The sequence below is a fragment of the Mustelus asterias genome, chromosome 5 (assembly GCF_964213995.1).
Source record: "Mustelus asterias chromosome 5, sMusAst1.hap1.1, whole genome shotgun sequence".
Lineage (NCBI taxonomy): Eukaryota > Metazoa > Chordata > Chondrichthyes > Carcharhiniformes > Triakidae > Mustelus > Mustelus asterias.
In genome coordinates, this window is record NC_135805.1 from 137,465,716 (window position 1) to 137,492,643 (window position 26,928).

At 44.4% G+C, this 26,928-nt stretch overlaps 1 protein-coding gene across 5 annotated transcripts in view; it reads right to left on the reverse strand.

Annotated features, from left to right (window-relative positions):
• Positions 1-6,010: 6,010 nt before the first annotated feature.
• The window catches only part of shprh (SNF2 histone linker PHD RING helicase), an 88,126-nt gene continuing 67,208 nt past the window's right edge, over positions 6,011-26,928 (reverse strand). For all 5 annotated transcript variants that reach the window (XM_078213349.1, XM_078213351.1, XM_078213350.1 and 2 more), the window contains 6 exons: positions 23,400-23,588; positions 20,997-21,089; positions 17,949-18,035; positions 15,176-15,354; positions 12,016-12,096; positions 6,011-9,290 (listed from right to left, as the gene is read on the reverse strand). In XM_078213349.1, coding sequence (XP_078069475.1) covers positions 9,191-9,290; positions 12,016-12,096; positions 15,176-15,354; positions 17,949-18,035; positions 20,997-21,089; positions 23,400-23,588 — 729 coding nt within the window. In that variant the 3' untranslated portion in view covers positions 6,011-9,190. The remainder of the gene's footprint in view (positions 9,291-12,015; positions 12,097-15,175; positions 15,355-17,948; positions 18,036-20,996; positions 21,090-23,399; positions 23,589-26,928) is intronic.

Here is a 26,928-nt window from a genome sequence, read left to right on the forward strand (position 1 = left end):
CAAGCTCACACTCCAGTGAAGTACTAAGGGAGGTGCCATCTTTTGGATGAGACATTTAAACGATGGGCATGCCTGTTCTTTTGGGTGGACGTTAGGGGTCAGGTATTTTGAAGGGCAGGAGAGTTATAGAATCATAAAATCGCACAGTGCAGAAGAGGCCCTTCAGCCCATCGGGTCTGCACTGACATATTAGGAACACCTGAAATCCCACTTATTCCCTTCTGCCAGCACTTGGCCCATAGCTCTGAGTGTTATGATGTGCCAAGTGCCCATCCAGGTACTTTTTAAAGGATGTGAGGCAACCTGTCTCTATCACCCTCCCAGGCAGCGCATTCCAGACCCTCATCACCCTCTGGGTAAAAATATTTTTCCTCACATCCCCCCTAAACCTCCTGCCCCTCACCTTGAACCTATGCCCCCCTCATGATTGACCTTTCAAATAAGGGTACAGCTGCTCCTTATCCACTCTGTCCATGTCCCTCATAATCTTGTACACCTCGATCAGGTCGCTCCTCAGTCTTCTTTGCTCCAACGAAAACAACCTAAGCTTACCCAACCTCTGTTCATAACGTAAATGTTCCATCCCAGGCAGCATCCTGGTGAATCTCCTCTGTGCCCTCTCTAATGCAATCACAGACTTCCTGTAATGAGGCGACCAGAGCTACATACCGTGCTCTAGCTGTGGCCTCACCAAAGTTCTATACAACTCCAACATGGCTTCCCTGTATTTGTAATCTATGCCTCAACTGATAAAGGCAAGTGTCCCATTTGCCTTTTACACCACCCTACTAACATGCCCTTCTGCTTTCAGAGATCTGTGGGAATTCTCCCTCTTGCTCTCTTTGAAGGAAAATTTATCCCTTAGTGAACACCTATATTTATTGCATTGCAGCTTGTAGGGAGCTTGTTATACATAAATTGGCTTAAACATTTTCTACATTATAACAGCTACTACATTTCAAAACTATTTCATTACCTCTAAAGTGTTTGAGACATCCTTAACTCATGAAAGTTGTTTTATAAATTAAATTCCATCTTTCTTGTAGTATGGTTCAATTTAGCACAAAGGTTTAAAGAAAAGCCATATACTTACACAAAGACGAGTGATAAGTCAGAAGGTTGGGCAGAAAATAAAAAACATCAAAGAATGACTAAAGAGATTGATAAGGAGGGAAAAACTAGAGTACGAGAGAAAGCCAGCTAATAATATAAAGATGGAGAGTAAGAGTTTCTATAAATATTTAAATAAGAAAAGTTAAAGTGAGCACTGGTCCTATAGAAAGTGCATCTGGGGAATTGATAATGGAATTTCAGCTATGGCAGATGATTTAAACAGGTATTTTGTATCAGTCTTCACTATGGAGGACACCAGTAACATCCCAGAAATATTGTAAATCAGGAAATGGAAGGGAGGAACTCAGGAAAATTACTCCACCAGAGAAGTGGTTTTGAGCAAATTGTCAGGGTTGCAGGCTGACAAATCCCCAGATCCAGATGGACTTCATCCTGGGGTTTTAAAAGAAGTGGCTAATGAGATAGTTGATGCATTTGTTTTAACTTTCCAAAGCTCCCCAGATTCGGGGAAGGTTCCATTAGATTTGAAGATAGCAAATGTAACTCCTTTATTTAAAATGGGAGGCAGGCAGAAAGCAAGAAACTATAGGCCAGTGAGCCTAACATCTGTCATAGGGAAAATGTTAGAAGCTATTATTAACAATGTTACAGCAGGACACTTGAAAAAATTCAAGGCAATCAGGCAGAATCAACATGGTTCTGTGAAAGGGAATCAATTTACTGGAGTTCTTTGAAGGAGTCACATGTGCTGTGGATAAAGGGGAACTGGTGGATGTACTGTACTTAGATTTCCAGAAGGTGTCACAGCAAAGACTATTGTGCAAAGATAAAAGCTCATGGTAAAGGGGGTAACATATTGGCCTGGATTGAAGATTGGCCAGCTAACAGGGTTGGCATAAATGAGTCTTTTCTAGTTGGCAAGATGTGACAAGTGATGTGCCACAGGGATCAGTGCTCAGGACGCAATGTTTTTACAACTTATATAAATGGCTTGGATGAAGGGACTGATGGTAGGGTTGCTAAATTTGCTGATGGCACAATGATAGGTAGGAAAGTAAGTTGTGAAGGTGATGTACAAAGAGACAGAGACAGGTTGAGTAAGTGAGCAAAACTTTGGCAAATGGAGTCTGAAATGGGCAAATGTGAGATAGTCCATTCTGGCAGAAAGAATAAGAGTGAAGCTCATCTAAATGGTGAGAGATTGCAGAACTTTAAGATGCAAAGAGATCTGGGCGTCCTAGTGCATGAATCACAAAAGACTAGTATACAGATACAGCAGGTAAGTGGGAAAGCTAATAGAAGGTTATCGTTTATTGTGAGGGGAATTGATTACAGAAGTAGGGATGGTATGCTTCAGTTATGATGTGGAGATGCCGGCGTTGGACTGGGGTAAACACAGTAAGAAGTTTAACAACACCAGGTTAAAGTCCAACAGGTTTATTTGGTAGCAAAAGCCACACCCTGGATTGAAGATTGGTGTGGCTTTTGCTACCAAATAAACCTGTTGGACTTTAACCTGGTGTTGTTAAACTTCTTACTATGCTTCAGTTATACAGGACCTTGATGAGACAACAACTGATGTATTGTGTACAGTACTTGTCTCCTTACCTAAGGAATGATGTAAATGAATGAGAAACAGTTCAGAGAAGTTTGCTATACCAGGCTTTTTAAAACACGCAGTGGGTCATAGGATGTTGAAACATTTAAAACACGCAGTGGGTCATAGGATGTTGAAAAAGAGTCACTGATTTGATTAAATTTGATTTATTGTCACATGTATTAGCATACAGTGAAAAGTATTGTTTCTTATGCGCTATTCAGACAAAGCATACCATTCATAGAGAAGGAAAGGAGAGGGTGCAGAATGTAGTGTTACAGTCATAGCTAGGGTGTAGAGAAAGATCAACTTAATACAAGTTAGGTCCATTCAAAAGTCTGATGGCAGTAGGGAAGAAGCATTCTCATTACCCAATAAACTGATCTTGTTAAAAAAACACGGGATGTTCTGTAATCCTGTTAAAAAAACATTTTGATTTGATTTGATTTATTATTGTCACATGCATTAGTAGTATACAGTGAAAAGTATTGTTTCTTGCGCGCTACACAGACATAGTGAAGGAAAGGAGAGGATGCAGAATACAGTGTGACAGCCATAGCGAGGGTGTCGAGAAAGATCAACTTAATATGAGGTAGGTCCATTCAAGGGAAGAAGCTGTTCTTGAGTTGGTTGGTACGTGACCTCAGAGTTTGTATTAATTTCACGATGCAAGAAGTTGGAAGAGAATATGTTCAGGGTGTGTGGGGTCCTAGATTGTGCTGGTTGCTTTTCCAAGGCAGTGGGAAGTTAATGGATGGGAGGCTGGTTTGCACGATGGACTGGGCTACATTCACTACCTTTTGTAGTTTCTTGTGGTCTTGGACAGAGTAGGAGCCATACCAAGCTGTGATACAATCACACGATGCACTGGGCTACATTCACTACCTTTTGTAGTTTCTTGTGGTCTTGGACAGAGTATGAGCCATACCAAGCTGTGATACAATCATACAGAATGCTTTCTATGATGCATCTGCCAGAGTTGTAAAGGACATGCCAAATGTGGGATTCTCAGCACACATTTTGTAGACAGCAGAGTGACAGTGAGGATCTCTCAGACGCTGACATAGCCATCATGAGGACTTTTGATGTGGAGGATACAATTATTTGCTGATGGCGCAATGATAGGTAGGAAAGTAAGTTGTGAAGGTGATATACAAAGAGACAGAGATAGGTTAAGCGCCTGATACAATTCAAGTTATGTGCACTTCACAAAAAGAAAAGGTAAGAATTGGGAGAGGTGTATTTTTAAATGTACAGTAAACCCCATTTAAATTGTAACTGTAGCAGCAGAACTGCAGCTTGCCTGGTCAGTGGACTGTCTGAATCTCAAATCTCCCGTTGTGAAAGCAGGCTTCAGAGTTTGACAAGTATTATCTCACAATCCAACTCACTTATTTTTCCCCCTGTGCGCATCTAAGTATTTTGCTGTTGGATCAATTTAAAATGTGATGATGTCTGAAAGACAGGAACATCATTGAGACTTTTATTAAAATTGTGGCTGTATGTGAGAAAGGATAATTGACACATTAACCAGATTTCAATGGACGCAACAAAATGTAGTTATTGATGTTACATAGCCCACCTACCAGAGAGGTTTGTTGATGGGATGGTAACAGATAGACAATTGGCGACTGCCTTGTTAAGTTTCCACCAAAAGGCAGCATGCTGATCTGGTAAGCTCTGCATTCCAAAGGTGCATCTCAAACGGGAAATCTGTCACAAATAAACGGCAGTCAATTTTCTATGGATGGTTGAATGATAGTAATTGAGTGTATGGTCTGGTTTTAGGCATTTATTTTGAATGTACATGTTGACAAGTTTGCAAAATACTGACACCAATTTCCTCTGTGCTGGAATGTGGTCCGAATAACTTGGAAAATGGATCTGAAATGGACCCCCTGATGTTTAATGTACTGTATCATGTTAGTGCAAAATGGAAAGATCGTATTTTATTACACATCCCATGTGACGTGTGTTGCAAGGAATGGTGATTTAATAAAAGTAGGTCGCCGAAAAAAACATTTGAAAAATTGCACTAGACTAATACCATGAATGAGTGGGTTGTCTTATGAGGAAAGGTTAGAGGGGTTAGGTATGTATCCACAATGTGGCACAGTGGTTAGCACTGCTGCCTCACAGCGCCAGGAATCTGGGTTCGATTCTGGCCGTGGGTCACTGTCTGTGTGGAGTTTGCACGATCTTCCCTGTGTCTATGAAGTTTCCTCCAGGTGCTCCGGTTTCCTCCCACAATCCAAAAGACGTGCTGGTTAGATGCATTGGCTATGCTAAATTCTCCCTCAGTGTACCTGAACAGGTGCCAGAGTGTGGCGACCAGGGGATTATCAGAGTAACCTCATTGCAGTACTAATATAAGCCTACTTGTGACACTAATAAATAAATTTTTAAACTTTAAGAGGTGACTTGATCAAAAATTTTAAAATCCTGACGAGTATTGACAGGGTGGACGTGGAGAGGATGTTTCGTCTTGTGGGAGAACCTAGAACTGGGGGTCACTGTTTAAAAATAAGGGGTCGCCTAATTTAAAGAGGAGAAATGTTTCCTCGGAGGGTCGTGAGTCTCCAGAACTCTCTTTCTCAAAAGGCATTAGAAGCAGAGTCTTTGAATATTTTAAAGCAGAGCGAGATAGATTCTTGATTAACATGGAGTTGAAAAGTTATCGGCGGGAATGTGGGATTATGGTTATAAGCAGATCAGTCATGATCTTATTGACTAGTGCAGCAGGCTCAAGAGACCGAGTGACCTACTCTTTGCTCCTAATTCAAATGTTTGCTTGCTTTGAATGATTAGAGCTTATATGTACTTTGATGTGACAGAGTATTAGCTTCTGTTTTAACAAATAAAAGCTCCTGAGAACTTCAACATCCATTCAGGTATCAATCCTGGAGATTTTCAGATGGTTCATGTAATGCTCCTTGCTTCATTTTAAGGGGATGGCACAGTGGTTAGCACTGCTGCCTCACAGTGCCAGGGACCCAGGTTCGATTCCCGGCTTGGGTCACTGTCTGTGAGGAGTCTGCACGTTCTCCTCGTGTCTGCGTGGGTTTCCTCCAAGTGCTCCGGTTTCCTCCCACACTCCAAAGATGTGCAGGTTAAGCGGATTGGCTATGCTAAATCACCCTTTTGTTTCAGGGGAACTAGCTGGGGTAAATGCATGGGGTTATGGGGATAGGGCCTGGGTGGAATTATGGTCGGTGCAGACTCGATGGGCCCAATGGCCTCCTTCTGTATTGTAGGATTCTATGATATCAGGAACGAAGGGGTGAAGCTCGCCATAAACTAATTCCTCCACTAATTTTCTTATAGTTAGGAAAATAAAAATCACAAAGAAACATTTTATTCAATTTTTACAACTGCTGAACAAGTACATTAAGCAACATATGGTCACAGCAATGAATAATGCACAGGAGTGGAATGGCTCCCACGGATAACTTAGCAAAAACAAGAGAATTAGTACAAAATGGGAAATCTCGCTTAGTTAACACAGGAAGACATTTGTTTAAATTATCAGTAGGAGGAACTGCTCCCCAAATTGTGTAATAAATAATGTATCAATGGGTAAAATAATTCTTTAACACCTCCAATTTCCTGAAGATGGAAAAAGACATAGCCTTATTCGTGTGAACATATTACACGTAGCAATGGCTGATGAATAGTGAGAAATCCCTTACTGATATTACCTTTTCATGCTGTGATTTGAAAATAATTATGAATGGGAGCTTGATCTTGGTCAGTCAGTTAAAATTACGATCCAATTTTTCATAACAAAGTAGCACAGTGGTTAGCACTGCCGCCTCACAGCACCAGGGACTCGGTTTGATTCCGGCCTTGGGTCACTGACAGTGTGCAGTTTGCACGTTCTCCCCGTGTCTGCGTGGGTTTCCTCCGGGTGCTCCAGTTTCCTCCCACAGTTCAAAGATGTGCAGGTTAGGTGGATTGGCTATGCTAAATTGCCCCTTAGTGTCCCAACATGTGTGGTTTAGGGGGATTAGTGGGGTAAATATGTGCAGTTCCGAGGATAGGGCCTGAGTGGGATGCTCTGTTGGAGAGTCAGTGCAGATTCAATGGGCCGACTGGCCTCCTTGTGTAGGAATTCAAAGTCAATCTTGCCCATTGATCTTTTACATTTGAATCTTGTACAATAAGACCAAACAATTCATAAGGTGAGAAAAACTCTTGCACCTTCTACTAACCAAGTTCTCCCATCAAAGTCAATCCTCCTTACTATCCAAGTGTTAGCTTGGCTCATCTGGCGGCACTCTTACCCGAGTTAGAAGGTCTTGGACTCCAGCCACGTTTCAGGACTTGACCATAATCTAAGTCATAACATTGAGTGTAGTTCTGAGGAAGTGCTCTACTGTCAGACACATTGGGGTGAATTTTCCCATTCCACACACCACAGGAATCGTAGCGGACAAAGGGGTGGACCATGGAAAAGGCCACTGACCTCGGGCGGGATTTTCATAGAATCCCTATAGTGCAGAAAGAGGCCATTTGCCCCATCGGGTCTGCACTGATCACAATCCCATCCATGGCCTAACCCCATAACCCCCATTATTTATCCTGCTAAACCCGACACTATGGGGCAATTTAGCATGGCCAATCCACCTAACCCACACATCTTTGGACTGTGGGAGGAAACCGGAGCACGTGAAGGAAACCCACGCAGACACAGGGAGAACGTGCAAACTCTGCACAGACAGTGACCCAAGCCGGGAATCGAACCCGGGCCCCTGGCGCTGTGAGGCAGTAGTGCTAACCACTGCACCGCCCACGGTTTTCTGGTTTCGGGGCGAGCACAGCTTGGGTCACTGTCTGTGGAGAGTCTGCACATTCTCACCATGTATGCGTGGGATTCCTCCAGGTGCTCCGGTTTCCTCCCACAGTTTAAACTTTTGCAAGTCAGGGGGATTGGCCATGTTAAATTTCCCCTTAGTATCCAAAGGTGTGTAAGCTAGGTGGGTTAGCCATGTAGAATGTGCAGGGTTACAGGGATAGGGTGGAGGGGAGAGTCTCAGTGGGATACGGAGAGTCGGTGTAGACCTGATGGCCGAAATGCCTCTTTCTGCACTGTAGGGAGTCTATGGCTCTATGTTAATTTCAGGCAAAGAACAAGTGCATGGTCAAATGTGATTTTTTAAAAAATTAATGGAATGTGGGCATCACTGCATTTATTGCCCATCTGTAATTAGCCTTAAACGGAGTGACTTGCTGGGCTATTTCAGAGGACAGTTAAGAGTCAAACACATTGCTGTGGATCTGGGGCCATATTTAGGCCAGATTAGATGGCAGATTTCCTTCCCTAAAGGACATTTTATGACAATCGATGATAGTTTCAATTCACCATTACTGAGGCGGGCTTTTTATTCCAGGTTTGGTAATTGAATTAAATTCCACCAGCTGCCACAATGGGATTTGAAACCAAGTGCCCAGAGTAGGAGCCTGGGATTTTGGATTACTAGTCCAAAACCATTGCCTCCCCCTCTCCAAGAGTTGCTGTCCAAGTTGCTTGACTCCGCCCTTAGCTTTGGTAAAGTGACATGTCACTTTTATCTCCCCTTCTTTTTAAAAGAACCTTGTTGTATTTACCCTTTGAATTCACCACAGAAACTTAAATTTGGTCATTTCAAGTACCTTTTAAATGATGTGGTAATAAGTGGCAATTACTGCTGATCCAACCTTTCTTGTGCCAGAAATTAACAAATCCCATTGGAATCTCATTCCTTCAGGTACTGTATTTTTGAGAGATTTTATAAAGGCCAAATTTGAAATATTTTGCTTACTTTCCTTGTCTCTTCTTTTCTCTCTTAATCTAATCTTCATTTCTCTTTTTGTACCAGGGCGGCATGGACAAGTTGGGCTGAAGGGCCTGTTTCCATGCTGTAAACCTCTATGACTAGATATTGAATTCACCCCTCTTAATTTACACCCCTTCACAATCTGTGTTTACTTCCCAATCCCACAGCTGACTGGTTAAGCAGGTGCCCCGTTGTTTGCCCCTGTTCAGTTAGGTCTCTGATGTCCCGCTTCTCTTACTGTTCCATTACCAGCTTGCAGTTTTATCAATGTAGCAGGCCGAAGCGTGTTGAGCTGAAGGGTGGACGGGAAGTCTAACTAACGGCAGATGCCATCAGGTGCCCTGCTATAGCAAAATTCCGGCCAACTGTATCATTGTCGACCTTCTCCATTGTGATTCAATGTTTCATTTCTGACCTTGGTCCTTCGCACGGCATTGAACATCTCACTCGACATTCTCTATTGTACTACACATTCCAAAATTCAGGCTTATTACTAAAGGAGACAAGAACAGGATTGCTTGTGCCCTAATTTGGTTTCACTCATAGTTCAGGTTTGTTTCAATTTCATTGTTGTCCAGGTGGACATAATGATAATGTCCATCATTAAGAAAAGCTCTTTTCTTAATGATGCTCAGAGTCCACACTCAATAACAAAGCACAGGGTGTACGTTATTCATCTTCAGTGCTGGCCAATGATCCTCTTTCATTCATCTGTTGTTCTCTCTTCTTCTGAGAAGAGGTTTGCCAGGTCCCCCACTGTCAGAACAGAAGCCTCCGACTGTACAATCACCGACTTGTTGTGACTAAAGACCAATTCAAAAGGAAAAAAATCAGGTTACGTCATTGCGAAAAAAGAAATTCTCTTCATATGGTGCCTTTCACACCCGCTATGTCAGCACGTGTTTCACAGCCAATGACTGCACTTTTGAAGTACAGTCACCGTTGTAATGTGAGAAATAAGGCACCCAATATTTGCACAGCAGGATCACACAAACAGCAACGAGCAGCAACAGGGTGGCATGGTGGCACAGCGGTTAGCACTGCTGCCTCACAGCACCAAGGATTCGGCTTGGGTCGCTGTCTGTGTGGAGTCTGCACATTCTCCCCGTGTCTGCGTGGGTTTCCTCCGGGTGCTCCAGTTTCCTCCCACAGTCTGAAAGATGTGCTGGTTAGGTGCAATGGCGTGCAAAGTTCTCTCTCAGTGTACCCGAACAGGCGCAGGAGTGTGGCGACGAAGGGATTTTCACTTTAACTTCATTGCAGTGTTAGTGTAAGCCTTCTCTGTGACACTAATAAATAAATAAAATTAATGACCAGATAATCACAGACAATGACCCAAGCCGAATCCTTGGTGCTGTGAGGCAGCAGTGCTAACCACTGTGCCACCATGCCACCCTGTTGCTGTTTATGTGTTGACTGAGGGATAAATGTTAACTCGGTCCCTGGGGAGAACTTCTTTGAAAACAACATACTGAGGTAGCTCTGTATTGTATTAAGTGTGATCTTTTGGATGAGATTGGATAGAATTGGGGCTTTGAAAATAAACAAAGATAGTTAATTCATTTTTTATTGTGGTTACTTAAATTCCAATTCTGGTGCAGTAAATAAATAATTTGAGGCATACGTACTCAGTTCTGAATACCAATGGGGGAAGAGGGTTCCTCTGGTGAGAGCACTGAGAGTCATGGCCTGAGCACCACCGGTGGCTTAGCTGTGCAGGGAGGGAGGAGAAAATTGAGGCCATAGCTGGGGTACTGGGTACAGTTCTGGTTGCCTCGCCATGGGAAGGATGTGATTGTACTGGAGTGGGTGTTACCTGGGATGAAGCATTTGAGCTACGAAGAGAGGCTGGATAGACTCAGGTTGTTTTCTTCAGAGCACGGAAGGCTGATGGCTGGCTGGAAGAACACTTGATTGAGGTGTATAAGATTATGACGGGTATTGACAGGGTGGAGAGGAGGCAGCTGTTCCCCTTAGTTGAAGGGTCAGTAACGAGGAGACATTATTTTAAGGTGAGAGGCAGGAGTTTAGAGGAAAAGCTTTTTCACCTAGGGGGTGGTGGGATTCTGGAATGCATTGCCTGGGAGTATAGTGGAGGCAGGAAACCTCACATTCTTTAAAAAGTACATGGATGAGCAATTGAAATGTCACAAGACTCAAGGCAATGGGCCAAGTGCTGGAAAGTGGGATTAGTGTAGATGTGTCAGTGCAGACTCCATGGGCCGTACGGCCTCTTCTGTACCATATGGCTCTATGAAAGACAGGAGGACAATAGAGGTGGGGGATTCTATAGTTAAGCTATAAGCTTCTGGAACAGGCTAGTGACCTTTTCCAGGGACAACCTTGCTATGGTTCTAGACTTTAAACCAGGGTCCTATCTGCCCTCCCAGAGATCCCATGGCACTATTGCAAAGACCAGCAAGGGAGTTCTTCTTTTGTGCCCTGACTAATATTAATCAACCAACAATATTACTAAATACAAATTTGTTCATTACCAGATTATCAATGATTGAGGGATGAACGTTGGTTAAGACACCAGGGATCATTCTCCTGTTTTTCATCACAATAATGTTGTGCAATATTTTACAGCCACATGAGGGGGCAGACAGGGCCTCAGTTTAATGTCACATCCAGTGCCGCATTCCCTCAGGACGGTACCAGAGTGCCAGCCTTGCTTTTTGTGTTCAAACGGGACTTTTGGACCCCTGATTCAAAGATGAGAGAATCAATGGAGTCAGAGTTGACACCATACCTTTATCCCTTGACTTCCTTATCAAAAATCTATCAATCTCTGATCATCCACTGTTCTCAGGGGTGGGCTGGCCAGGAGAGCTTTGGAGAAGTCAAACCTAAGAGGTAACACAGGCGTGGAAGTCGGGAGTCTTGGTGATGGAGCAGATATGTGGGTCAGAACCAGATCCCCAGGATCAAATAGGACACCAAAATTACGAGTAGAATGGTTCAGCCTCACACACTGAATGTGAGGCTAAGGGACGGAGATTGGGATGGGGATTGTCAGTGGGTGAGGACCACATTCCTCAAGTAGGCACGGTAGCACAGTGGTTAGCACTGCTGCTTCACAGCTCCAGGGACCCGGGTTCGATTCCCGGCTTGGGTCACTGTCTGTGTGGAGTTTGCACATTCTCCTTGTGGCTGTGTGGGTTTCCTCCGGGTGCTCCGGTTTCCTCCCACAGTCCAAAGATGTGCGGGTTAGGTTGATTGGCCATGCTAAAATTGCCCCTTAGTGTCCTGGGATGCGTAGGTTAGAGGGATTAGTGGGTAAATGTGTAGGGATATGGGGGTAGGGCCTGGGTGGGATTGTGGTCGGTGCAGACTCGATGGGCCAGATGACCTCTTTCTGCACTGTAGGGTTTCTATGATTCTAGGCGATAACCTACCCAATGATTAATTGTGAGTGTACAAGCTAAAAGCTTTGTTTAAGAAAAAGTCTTACTTTAATCTTTCAGCAATTTTGAAAGCTTGATACCAGTGGAAATAATAACTGTGATATATGGAAATTGAACATACCTTTTTTCAGTACATTTAAGCATACTCTGCATCCTCTCCTCTATTGTCGCTTTAATTAAAAACCTGTGAACAACAGTTTCCCTAGAAAAAGAACGGAAATCATTATTCATCATAAATACATTCAAATATTGTGTGGCATTTACAGTTTTAAACTTTATTTATTAGTGTCACATGTAGGTTTACATCAACACTGTAATGAAGTTACTGTGAAAATCCCCTAGTCGCCACACTCCGGCGCCTGTTTGGGTACACTGCGGGAGAATTTAGCACGGCCAATGCACCTAATCTTTTTTGGATTGTGGGAGGAAACGGAGGAAATCCACGCAAACCACGGGGAGAACGTGCAGACTCTGCACAGAATTGAACTCGGGTCCCTGGTGCTGGGAGGCAGCAGTGCTAACCACTGTGTCACCGTGCTGCCCAAAGGTACCCAGGTTTCATATCACAGTTCAGTTAAGAGGTCCTCTGTTTTCCTCAGATAGGTGACAACCTGTTGATAGAACTGCGAGAGGGACACCACTAAGTAAAGATTGCCAACTTGAAAAGTTTGCTGTTTTTCTCTCCATAGAGCCTGACTTGCTGAGTTATTCTGCTTTATTTCACTTTAAGACAAGTTAAGGAAATTTAACACAACTTATTAGAATAGAATAGAATCCCTACATTGCAGAGAAGACCATTCAGCCCATTGAGTCTGCACCGACAACAATCCCATCTTGGCCCTATCCCCTAACCCCACATGTTTACCCCGCTAATCCCTCTAACCTATGCATCCCGAGACAATAAGGGTCAATTTAGCATGGCCAATGCACCTAACCCGCACATCTTTGGACTGTGGGAGGAAACTGGAGCACCCGGAGGAAACCCACGGGGAGAACATGCAAACTCCACACAGACAGTGACCTAAGCAGGGAATTGAACCCAGGTCCCTGGAGCTGTGAGGCAGCAGTGCTAACCACTGTGCCACCTTATAAGACTATTTAATAGATTGCTAAGTGAAATTAAGTGGATAGCTTTCAGAGAAATTGTACTGAAAATAATGGCCTCTACGCGTGCAGTAAAACATCTCTGTTACAACAGTGGCTACATCTGAAAAATGCTTCATCAGCTGCGAAATACTTTGGGAAGTTGAAGCTGTGAAAGGCGATTTAAATGAAAGCTTCCCCTTTTTTACATTCAAATCAGTTTTAACTTTTCGTTTGTTTACTCACATTTAAAAAGTGCCATATCAATTTGCTTGATACCAATGAAGTTACGCTAAAAATAAATGAGAGATAGCAGTTCCATTCCAGAAAGCCCAAACAAGAGACACGGTGGCGCAGTAGTTAGCACGGTTGCCTCACAGTGCCAGGGGCCCAGGTTCAATTCTGGCCTTGGGGTCACTGTCTGTATAGAGTTTGCAAGTTCTCCCCATGTCTGCGTGGATTTCCTTCGGGTGCTCCGGTTTCCTCCCACAGTCCAAAGATGTGTGGGTTAGTTTGATTGGTCATGATAAAGTATCAGGGGGATTAGGAGGGTAAATACGTGAGGTTACAGGGATAGGGCCTGGGTGGGATTGCTGTCGGTGCAAGCTCGATGGGCCAAATGGCCTCCTTCTGCCCTGTAGGGATCCATGATTATAGGAGAGCCCAGCTCGGAGGGAATAACTCACGTGGTTAACCAACAAGATAAAACAAACATTTTACAAGGCAAAGCTAGTCCTCAGGGGGTGATTTTAAAGATAAGGAAGGTGGTCAATAATGCAATCGTGCTCTAATTAATTTAAAGAGATACACCAGGTAATTCACCACGGTGGCACAGTGGTTAGCACTGCTGCCTCTCAGTGCCAGGGACCCAGGTTCAATTCCCGGCTTGGGTCACTGTCCGTGCGGAGTTTGCACGTTCTCCCCATGTCTGCGTGGGTTTCCTCCAGGTGCTCCGGTTTCCTCCCACAGTCCAAAAGACGTTCTGGTTAGGTGCATTGGCCATGCTAAATTCTCCCTCAGTGTACCCGAACAGATGCCGGAGTGTGGCGACCAGGGGATTTTCACAGTAACTTCACTGCAGTGTTAATGTAAGCCTACTTATGACTAATAAATAAACTAATACAGAATGTTGGATGAGGCCAAGTACTGCTAAAGAACAACAATTACTTGCATTTATATAATGCTTTTAACAGAATGAAACTTACCAAAGCACTGCCTAATTAATACCTAAAAATCAAAGAAATTGGTCACGCTATTGTATTCCATCACTAACCTCTAGACCTCGGCAGGAATAACAGATTATTAATATAATAATGGTAGAGGTTTTAAAGATTGTGGAAAGGATTGATAGAGTGGATGCTCATAGCTGGAAGCCATGGAAATAAGACAGTATCTAATAAATCCAATCTAGAATCCAAGATAAACCTCATTGTTTAAAGAATATGAGATAGTGAAATACGCTCCCACAACATTTTTTTCACTCTTTCACAGGACACGGGCATTGCTGGCTCGGGCGGCATGTTTATCTTCCATCCTTACAGCCCTCGAGAAGGCGGTGGTCTGCTTTCTTGAACTGCTGCAGACCATGTGGTGTAGGTGCACCCATAGTGCTGTTTGGGAGGGAGCTCCAAATTATTGAAGGGGAGTTGAAGGGGAAAGTAGAAAAGGAAAAGAGGGTGCGTGTCATTAGGGTTTGATGAAGTGGGGTTTGAAGGAGGTTCATGTGGATCACAAACATAGGCATGGACCAGCCGGGCCACAACAATTTACAGCACAGAATTAGACCCGTTCCTGGGCGGCACAGTGGCTAGCATGGCTGCCACACAGCGCCAGGAGCTTGGGTTTGATTCCCGCTTTGGCTCACTGTCTGTGCGGAGTCTGCACGTTCTCCTCAGGTCTGCGTGGGTTTCCTCTGGGTGCTCCAGTTTCCTCCTCGTCCAAAGACGTGCTGGTTAGGTGCACTGGCCATGCTAAATTCTCCCTCAGTGTATCTGAACAGGCGCTGCAGTGTGACGACTAGGGGATTTTCACAATAACTACATTGCACTGTTAATGTAAGCTTACTTGTGACTAATAAATAAACTTAAACTTTACTCTGTGTCATTCTGACTACGTATTTGCACAATAAGGATTATTGTACAACAAAAAGATCGGATCAGAAAATAAAATGGAACATGCAATTGTTAACTACTGCTCACTTTGTTTGTCCAATACGATGCACCCTTCCTATTGCTTGTAGTTCATGTGCATGGTTTAATATAGGCTCCACCAGCAGCACATATGTTGCTTCAATGATGTTCAAACCATTCGATGCTGAATGGAGAGGCAGCAGCAAAATATTGATCTTCGAATCATATTTAAAAGCTGACAGATTCTCCTGAAAGATGCAATTATAGATTTTGTTAACTATGGTGTGATAATGCAATGAGATGTCGTGACGGAACCTCCAGGTTATGCACGTTCACTTATCTCCAGGTACGTTCTGTTGTAAAATGATCCACATAATGCTTTCTATTTTGTAATGGCAGGGGTGCATTTTTCACTGTTTTGGTCAAGTGAATTGTTACTGGATCCCCTCCTCTATTCAAGGCTCCGACGCGTGCTGGGAGCAGTACCCAGGTTGTGTGTGTGATGTGTGTGCATACTGTTTCTGATAGGTCTTCTGGTAATAAGAGGTGCTAGCTTATCCTGGGTAGCTTCATTGGTACTGGGTGCCTGCAAATCAGATCTGCTTCTTAAAAAAAAAACAATCCTTGACCCCTTCATCCTTGCAAGTTACTGCTCCCATTTCCAACCTTTCCTCCATATTGATTTTTAATGTGTTATCTCCACCCAAATGCATGCCGGTCTTTTTCAAACCCCATGTTTCAATCCTGCAATCAGATTTCTATCCCTGCTGCAGTGCCAAAACGGCTCTTGTCAAAGTTGCAAATGACTTCTCTGTGACTGACCCAGTTAAGCCATTCCTCATCGCTCTTGACCGTCTGCAGCCTTTGACCTGATTGAGTACACCAGAGAATCTCCTGCAATGGCTTCACTTGCTCTATCCGGGACTGCAAGAAACTACCAAGGGTCGGGAATGTAAGCCAGTCCATCACTCAAACCAGCCTCCCACCCATTGACTCTGTCTACACTTCCCGCTGCCTCGGAAAAGCAGCCAGCATAGTCAAGGACCCCACAACTCCGGACATTCTCTCTTCCACCTTCTTCCATTGGGAAAAAGATACAAAAGTCTGAGATCAAATACCAACTGACTCAAAAACAGCTTCTTCCCTGCTGCCATCAGACTTTTGAATGGACCTACCTCACATTAAGTTGATCTTTCTCTACACCCTAACTATGACTGTAACACTACATTCTGCACTCTCTCCTTGCCTTCTCTATGAATGGTATGCTTTGTCTGTATAGTGCGCAATAAACAATACTTTTCACTGTATGCTAATACATGTGACAATAATAAATCAAATCAAATCTTCCCATTTGATATGATCTTTCCTAATTCTCATACACATGTACTTATTCTGAATGGACAGTTCCTTGCACGTGGGGCACTTCTGGTACTTTGCTCCATGTATCCACTGCTTATTGAAAACACATAAGAATTAATTAGGGTTTTTTACATTTGAGATGGCAAACATGGTAGCTCCTTTCAGAATCCACTATATCTACCCCAAGGTGTCCTTGACATCATAAGGCTAAAGCACTTCCATTATTGTCCACTATGTCTTGTCTGAAAAGATAACTAAAAACACCTTAGTAGAAAATAACTGGTCAAACTCTGCAAATAAAAAGATTCGGAGGAAAAAGCAGAAAAATTAAATAATATTTAAAAAAACTTAAGGAGGAATGTGATCATGGGAAACCAGGCCTCAATAGGGAATGGGATCATGGAAATCCGGCCTCAATAGGGAATGGGATCATGGGAAACTAGGTTTCAATAGGGAATGGGATCATGGAAAACCAGGCTTCAGTAGGGAATGGGCTCATGGAAATCTGGCCTCAATAGGGAATGGGATCATGGAAATCCGGCCTCAATAGAGAATGGGATCATGGAAATCCGGCCTCAATAGGGAATGGGATCATGGAAATCCGGCCTCAATAGGGAATGGGATCATGGAAATCTGGCCTCAATAGGGAATGGGATCATGGAAAACCAGGCTTCAGTAGGGAATGGGATCATGGAAATCTGGCCTCAATAGGGAATGGGATCATGGAAATCCGGCCTCAATAGGGAATGGGATCATGGAAATCTAGCCTCAATAGGGAATGGGATCATGGAAAACCAGGCTTCAGTAGGGAATGGGATTGTGGAAATCCGGCCTCAATAGGGAATGTGATCATGGAAAATTAGCCTCAATAAGGAATTGGATCATGGAAAACCAGGCCTCAATAGGGAATGGGACTGTATAAAATCAGTGCTGAAAAAGAAACAGCACCAAGCAAACTAGTACGAGAGGGAATGAATCTCAAATGAAGCATGAATCCAAGACATGGTGGAAGGGCTAAATGTAGTAAAACTCCCATTAACAAATGTTTTCCTCAGTCTTCAATGATCCCCAGTGAGAACAGCTGAAAGCTGCCTAAGACTATGTAAAGGGAATGTAAAGTAGTGATTTTTATATTGGACTAGCAATCAGGGTACCGGACAAACAGTCTAGAAACCATAGGCAGGATTTCCCAGCCCTTCCCGCTGGCGGGATCTTGCAGTCCAGCCAAAGGCGACCACCTGTGGCAGGTTCCCTGGTGGTGGAAAGTGCGAGCCTCGGCTGAGTTTGGATTCAGTTGATCAAATCTGGAACTAAAATGCTGATACCAGTAAAACAGACTGTAGAAGCTGCTGTATTGCCAGTCTGGCCAGTGACTAGAATGAATACTGCTTTTTATAATGAATCTCCCCATCAGACACATATTTTCTGGATCCTGGGTATTGATGTATGCCAGGAACATTCAAACAGATTAATCTTTCCTCACCTGGAACTTGTGGAGTCCGTTGATCTGAACAAACTCCATATTATTATCCAATAAGGCTTTCCCGATTATATCCAGCACATCCTGCCACTGTAAATGCAACAGCACAAAACCCAAATTAGGCCAGAACAATTCACTGAAACTTTAAGAGCAATGAACCACAATGAAAGTCATTCTTATATGTAGCAGTGCACAGGGACAGACACAACAGGATAACTCTGTACATTTACAGATGGCTAGTCGGTGGGTGCTATACACTTTGTATTTGATCAAAAAGACTGGATTTATATCCTCAAGCTATCTGAAAGTGTTTTACAGCCAATTGAGTAATTTTGGAGTATAGTCACTGGTGTAATATAGGAAACATGGAAACCTATTTGTGCACAACAAAGTTCTCCAACCAGCACGCGCAGTACGGTGGCTAGAACCGCTGCCTCCCAGTACCAGGGACCTGGGTTAAATTCCAGCCTCGGGTCTCTGTCTGTGTGGAGTCTGCACGTTCTCCATGTGTCTGTGTGGGTTTCCTCTGGGTGCTCCAGCTTCCTCCCACACTCACACAAAGATGTGCGGGTTAGATTAAATTGCCCCTTAGTGTCAGCGGCACTAGCAGGGTAAATACATGGGGTTAAAGGGATAGGGCCTGGGTGGGATTGCTGTTGGTGCCAAATGGCCTCCTTCTATGACTAGCAATGTGTTAATAACTAGAGAATCTGTTTTGGTAATATTGTCAAGGCCACTGGGGAGAATTGCTCTTCTTCAAAACAGGATCTTTTATTCAACACAAACATCTCCTCCAAAGGTTGGCACCTCTGACAGTGTAGCACTCCCTCAATGGAGTGTCCGCCTGCATTATGTGCTCAACCCTCTGGGGTGGAAATTGAACTCCCAGCTCTGAATCAGAGGCGAGTGTATGGCCCACTGAGCCAATTCTGACACAGAGACAAACTTTAAGTAAAATAAACGTCACTCTCCTGCATCCTGCAACCATCATTCCCAAAACTCCTACAACCCTCTACTTTTAGGAAGCACTGTTCTAATGTTGGAGGACGCTGCAGTCACCTTAGTCTCATTAATGGGTACAAAGTAAACTCAGAACTTTTCTAAATGCAGAAATGATGTCACTGACGCCTTGCCACCAGACACAAATCATTTTAATTATTTTGATTATTATAATTCATGTTGTCTGATTGTGGCGCATGACAATTTATTATCCAAAGGATAAAAAGGGGGAGAAATCCCCCAGTGCTTTCCCTTCTCTTAAAGGCAGTAACAGAGGTGTAAGTCCTTTATTTCTTGGATGAAAGGAAAATTGGGTGGGTTTTCTAGAGGGTGGATATTCCATTACAGTAGCTCAAGCAATGAAGCTTATTTATAATAGACAATAAAAGCAGAAATGCTGGACAACTCAGCAGGTCTGGCAGCATGTGTGGAGAGAGAAACAGAGTTAATGTTTGGAGTCGGTTTGACTCTCCTTCAGAGTTTTATCATTCCTGGGAAGTGGTCAGTGCTGGAAAGGCCAGCATCTAATGTCCATCCCTATTTGTCCTTGAGAAGGTGGTGGTGAGGCTCCTTCTTGAATACAACTGACTGACTCACTAGATCGTTTTCAAAGTGCAATGAAGAGTTAATTACATTGATGTGAGTCTGCAGTCACACAAAGGTCAGACTGGGTCAGGATGGGAGAATTCTTTCCCTAAATGACAGGGGTGAACTTGGGTTTTCACAATAACCCAGTAATTTCACAGTCACCATTTCTGGGACCAGCTTTTCATTCCATTGGGTGGCACAGTGGTTAGCACTGCTGCCTCACAGCGCCAGGGACCTGGGTTCAATTCCGGTCTTGGGTGACTGTATGGAGCTCTCCCCATGTCTGCATGGGTTTCCTCTGGGTGCTCCGGTTTCCTCCCACGATCCAAAGATGTGTAAATTAGGTAGATTAGCCGTGGTAATCGGGGAGGTGATGGCCCAGTAGTGTTATCGCTCGATTATAATCCAGAAACTCAGCTAATGTTCTGGGGACCCGGGTTCGAATCCCGCCACGGCAGCTGGTGGAATTTGAATTCAATAAAAAATATCTGGAATTAAGAATCTACTGATTCTATGGGGGCGGCACGGTAGCACAGTGGTTAGCACTGCTGCTTCACAGCTCCAGGGACCTGGGTTTGATTCCCGGCTCACTGACTGTGTGGAGTTTACACATTCTCCTCGTGTCTGCGTGGGTTTCCTCCGGGTGCTCCGGTTTCCTCCCACAGTCCAAAGATGTGCGGGTTAGGTTGATTGGCCATGTTAAAATTGCCCTTAGTGTCCTGAGATGCGATTAAAGGGAATAGCGGGTAAAATATGTAGGGATATGGGGGTCGGGCCTGGGTGGGATTGTGGTCGGTGCAGACTCGATGGGCTGAATGGCCACTTTCTGCACTGTAGGGTTTCTATGATTCTATGATATTGATGACCATGAAACCATTGTCGATTGTTCGAAAAACCCTGGTTCACTAATGTCCTTTAGGGAAGGAAATCTGCCGTCCTTATCCGGTCTGGCCCATATGTGACTCCACAGCCACAGCACTGTGGTTGACTCTCAACTGCCCTCCAAGGGCAGCTAGGGATGGACAATAAATGCTGGCCAGCCAGCGACGCCCATGCCCCACGAAAGAATTTTTAAAAATGGATGAGGTTATGGGGATAAGGCAGGGAGGGTCAGGTGGGCCTGGGAAAGATGCTCTTTCGGACAGTCGCTGCAGACTCGATGGGCCAAATGGCCTCTTTCTGCACTGCAGGGATTCTATGGATTTATTTAATCAATTGAATTTAAATTTCCCAGCTGCCATGCTCAGATTTGAACTCGTGTCTCTGGATCAATAGTCCAAGCTTCTGGATTACTAGCACAAGAACAAAATCATCCCTGCTTCTGTACCTGTCAATTCAAAGTTGACGATTAAACCCAGTGTCCTTTTGGCAAGAAGGACATGAGTGCAAGAAATCCTCAAAAACATGAAGCTGAACTGTTGTCTGGTTAAGTACCAACTGTGAAAGTGAGCTGTTAAGGCCTACCGTGGAGAAGACCAAAGCCTTGGCCCCGGGGTCTTTTTGCTGGATTTTCTTCAATGTTTTGAGCACAGCCTCCACTTTGGTAGAATGGCTACCCTGAAACGGAAGACCAAAAGAAGAAATGACTAAAAACAACCATCAGACGCTGAACTCACTGGTCCAGTGAGATTAATTACAACAGCTAGCTTTAGCACCTCTCTCCCTCCACTACCTGTGTTGGTTGATGCTTGTCCATCCAGCCTCAGATGAGCCACAAATTCTTCCAGTTGATTAAGAGCCAAGTCCTTGCCCTCAGTTCCTGTCATGGATTCTGTAACATCGACATTCATTTCTTACCCTAAACTGATTCCTGATTTAGATTGAACTAGATTGTTTGGAACCTTAGTTTCCTGTTCAACTCCATATCCTGTCCATTACACTTCCAACTCCATAGCATCACCTGCTTCCACACCGACCTCAGCCATTCTGCTTTGAAATTCTCATCCCACAGTGGTTAGCACTGCTGCCTCACAGCGCCAGGGACCTGGGTTTGATTCCCGGCTTGGGTCACCGACTGTGCGAATTCTGCATGTTCTTCCCATGTCTGCATGGGTTTCCTCCGGGTGCTCCGGTTTCCTCCCACGGTCCGAAAGACATGCTGGTTAGATGCACTGGCCATGCTAAATTCTCCCTCAGTGTATCCAAACAGGCACCAGAATGTGGCGACTAGGGGATTTCAGAGTAACTTCGTTGCAGTGTTAATGGAAGCCTACTTATGACACTAATAAATGAACTTTAACTGATCTGTGTCTTTGTTAACTCCAGAATCAGCACTCTCCTGGCCAGCCTCCATATTCTACACTCAGCAAACTTTAGCTCATTCGAAATTAGACTGCCCGCTCCCGTTCTTGCAAACCTGCATTGACTACTGATCCACCAATGCCTCAAATTAATCATTCTCACCCTCGCATTTATATCCTGTCATGGCCATGCCACTTCCCATCTCCTGTTTCAAGCAGACACCCCTCCAGAATTCTCCATTCCTCCAACTCTGCCCTCCCCGCATTCAGCCTTCCACTGACGGCCTCCAGCCACATACTCTGGAAGTGTCTTCCACCTTCTCCTTTCACATCCTCTTTAAAATCCATCTCTCACCAAGCTCCTTTGGCTTCTTGTTCTGATCGGGGCTGTGTAAAGTGAGCGGGACGATTTCTTCATTAGCAGGGCTTTATTCATGAAAATGGTTGCTGTTACTTTGAAGCTTCTGCAGCGACACCAGGCGTAGTCTAGAAGTGAACTGGGTTTCTGCATAAATTGGTCCAACAAGCAAACAACTTAACTCATAAATTACAATATAATTAAGTACAAGTGCCAATGCTGAAATAAAACAGAAAGACATTTTCTCTGAGAAAGTAAAACATTTGAGGGTTTTTTTTAGAATGATATGTGTAGAATTAAACTCTGGAAAATGGCAAGATTAACCCTTTCTTTTTGGTGCATTGATTCCTAATGCAGGCCCCAATATCAAAACATAGGCAGCACATTCCCATTTCTGGTATTATTATACTACATTAGATTTGTGAATTTAAAGTTTGAGGCTTATTTATTTGTCACAAGTAGGCTTACATTCACATGGCAATGAAGTTACTGTGAAAATCCCCTGATCGCCACACTCCGGCGCCTGTTCGGGTACACTGAGGGAGAATTTAGCATGGCTAAAGCATCTAACCAGCACGTCTTTCAGACAGGGGAGAATGTCAGACAGTGACCCAAGCCAGGAATCGAACCCGGATCCCCTGGCGCTGTGAGGCAGCAGTGCTAACCACTGTGCCGCGGCAAACAATGTAAGGTTACCCTCCTTCAGTATAATCCCGAGTTGCTCCAACTTTGTGCTTCACTGGAATGAAGGAGGTTGAGGGACGACCTGATAGAAGATTATGAAGGCATGGACAGAGTGGATAGTCAGAAGCTTTTTTCCAGCGTGGAAGAGTCAATTACCAGGGGGCAGAGGTTTAAGGTGCGAGGGGCAAAGTTTAAAGGAGATGTACGAGGCAAGTTTATTACACAGAGGGTAGAGGGTGCCTGGAACTCGCTGCCGGGGAGGTAGTGGAAGCAGATACGATAGTGACTTTTAAGGGGTGTCTGGACAAATACATGACTAGGATGGGAATAGAGGGATATGGTCCCCGGAAGGGTAGGGGGTTTTAATTCAGTTGGGCAGCATGGTCGGTGCAGGCTTGGAGGGCCGAAGGGCCTGTTCCTGTGCTGTAATTTTCTTTGTTCTTTCTATTTTTTTGTTCATTTCTCAGAGCCCACGTTACATCCCCCTCGTTTCAGTCACTGCCGACATAAATTACCAACGATGTGAATAATTTTTAAAGGCCCCTCCCTTTGGCAGGGAAGGTTTTGCTGATTAAGGCAGCTTACTTTAACAGGGAATTCATCTTCTCTGTTTGCAGCCTCAGTTGTGAATACGTAAGAGATTTCTTTGTGCGCTGTTGTCTGTCTGCAAATTGCACACTTGATAACGCTCCGCCGAGCCCCGACACTGTACTGTTCGATTATAATGGCGATGCAGTCATTGCAGAAGCAGTGTCCACAAGTCAGTACTGCCCACTGTGAAGAAAGAAGAGAACAGAGAACTGAGAGAGGAAACAAGAATAAAACAGAATAAAAAATTTCAGCACCTAGAATCATAGAATCCAACAGTGCAGAAGGAGGCCATTCGGCCCATCAAGTCTGCATCGCTCACAATCCCACCCAGGCCCTATTCCCGTAACCCCATGCATTTACCCAACTAGTCCCCTGAAACTAAAGGGCAATTTAGCACGGCCAATCCACCTAACCTGCAAAAATAAAGACATAATTTTCCTTCAGTATTTTGCACAAGCTAATATAGGGGTCGGCTGTGCCTCAGTGGTTACCACTCTTGCTTCAGGGCAAAATTTTATGTTCCCTCGTCTGCTGGTTTGAAAGTGGGAGTCACAAAATGCATGCTGCCTAACTGCCCGACCTGGGATAGGGTTTAAGTAATACATTCAGGACGGCACGGTGGCACAGTGGTTAACACTGCTGCCTCAGAGTGCCAGGGACCCGGGTTCAACTGCTGGCCTGGGGTCACTCTGTGTGTGTAGAGTTTGCACATTCTCTCCGTGTTTGCGTGGGTTTCCTCTGGGTCTGCGTGGGTTTTCTCCCACTGTCCAAAGATTTGCAGGTTAAGTTGATTATTGACCCTAATTTCAGGGGGATTAGCAGGATAAATATATGGGGTTATGGGGTTAGGGTGGGATTGTTGTCGGTGCAGGCTCGATGGGCCCAATTGCCTCCTTCTGTATTGTCAAGATTCTACGATAACTGTCCGCCCTGACCTGGGGTGGGGTTTAAGTAACACATCCCACCACTGCCCCTATGTTACCTATACCAGGTGGGTTGCCTGGCAAGAAGCTGGGGCAACAAGAGAGAGAGCGAGAGAGAGAAAGATCACATCCTTGGGAGTATCCCAAGAACATTATAATTTTATACCCCCTTTAACTCCAACCCCCCCCCCCGCCTCCCAGCCCTCAAAGTGGGGCCCCCCCATTCCCTTGCTGGGGCGTGACAGCCAGACTCCGCTGATACCACAGCCTTGTGTTCAGTCCAGCTTCCATTAGCTCCTGTTCTTCAGGATTGGTTGCAGACCCAACAGTGGCCACTGCTCAAACCTGGCACTGCTGAGACTACAGAGTTGCTGATGAATTGGATTCACCTGCAGCTCTATAGAGGAACTTCGTTCCGAGACTGGGACAAAAAAAGTCTTGACCTTTACTAAATGGCTATGGGGCAGATAGGATCTCTAGAGATACTGAGGCCGCAGGATGGGAAGCCCTACCATCTGAAAAATCCTGCCCCTGATATCAGGGCAGGAAGTTCAAGCCGCACTGCAGTGGCTTGAACATAAAAGCTAGGCCAACACAGAGAATACTTCAGTGTCAGAGATGCCAGTATTCAGAGGCTCTACTGGTTATGCCAGATCAGTTGAACAGGAATAAGGGGGTTCTCCTCATCTCTCGGTCAACATTCATGCTTTAACCATGGCCGCTTAAAACAGAAGTGATTACATTGCTATTAATCAAATCTGATTTTGCTAATATTACGATAGTGCCTAAACTTCAAAAGTACTTTGCTAACTGTGAGGCACCGAGACGTCTGGAGGACACGAAAGGTGCTATAGTAATACAAGTTCTTCCTTTCTGTATTTAGAACTTCTGAACTTAAAGTCTCAATTGGAATGATGTGTTGTTTTGTGAGACTGATGGTGATGAGGGATGGGAGGTGTTTATGAGGAACCTTTGACGCTCAGTTCTGGCACTGTAGCTGGAGTGAGTCAGGCCCAGAGTATAGTAGTTGACTAAATGCCATAAGTGCTGAGTGTTGGACACTTAGCAACAGGAATCACCCTCTGCTGCAGTGTGACAGCAACAGCTTGGCACAGACAGTCTACACAACCAGTACAGGGAGTCAGGGAGATGAAAACAGCTTTGAAATCATCTGAAGGGGAAATAAAATGTTTGCACTTGAAGAGAATGACAACAACGTGCATTAATATAGCACCTTTTGGTATAAAACTGTCCTCCTTTAATCTGACCAGGGATGTACTTCTGAGGCTTTATAAAGCACTGGTTAGGCCCCATTTGGAGTACTGTGAGCAATTTTGGGCCCCACACCTCAGGAAGGACATACTGGCACTGGAGCGGGTCCAGCGGAGATTCACACGGATGATCCCAGGAATGGTAGGCCTGACATACGATGAACGTCTGAGGATCGTGGGATTATATTCATTGGAGTTTAGGAGGTTGAGGGGAGATCTGATAGAAACTTACAAGATAATGAACGGCTTAGATAGGATGGACGTAGGGAAGTTGTTTCCATTAACAGGGGAGACTAGGACGCGGGGGCACAGCCTTAGAATAAAAGGGAGTCACTTTAGAACAGAGATGAGGAGAAATTTCTTCAGCCAGAGAGTGGTGGGTCTGTGGAATTCATTGCCACAGAGGGCTGTGGAGGCCGAGACGTTGAGCGTCTTCAAGACAGAAATTGATAAATTCTTGATTTCTCGAGGAATTAAGGGCTATGGGGAGAGAGCGGGTAAATGGAGTTGAAATCAACCATGATTGAATGGTGGAGTGGACTCGATGGGCCGAATGGCCTTACTTCCGCTCCTATGTCTTATGGTCTTATGGACCTCTTTTATAGCTCTGTTATTTATTGTCCCATCGTTGGTAGTCATGCCTTCGGCTGCCTAGGCCCCCAACTCCAGAATTCTCTCCATTAACCTCCTCAAACACGCCTCACACCCACCCCCCCGTCTTTGTGTGGGGCTTGGTATCAAATTTTGTTTGACAACAGTCCTTAAAATTTAAAGTTTATTTTTAAAGTTTTACTCATTTGTGTAACAAGTAGGCTTACATTAACAATGCAATGAAGTTACTGTGAAAATCCCTTAGTCGCCACACTCCGGCACCTGTTCAGGTACACAGAGGGAGAATTTAGCATGGCCCATACATCTAACCAGCGCGTCTTTCGGACTGTGGGAGGAAACCGGAGCACGCGGACGAAACCCACGCAAACACAAGGAGAACGTGCAGACTCCACATAGACAGTGACCCAAGCCGGGAACTGAACCTAAGTCCGTGGTGCTGTGAGGCAGCAGTGCTGACCACAGTGCCACCATATCCTGTGAAGCACTCTGGGGGGCTATATAAATGTGAACTGTTTTAAAATATTAATATGTTTCCACATTACATTTTCATAAGTCGGCATTTGCCAAAAAAACAAACCAACGAAAGCATATTTTGCACACACAGAAATCTGAGTTATCACTCTTGGGTTAAAGTTTATTTATTTATTAATGTCACAAGTAGACTTACATTAACACTATAGTGAAGTTACTGTGAAAAACTCCTACTCGCCACACTCT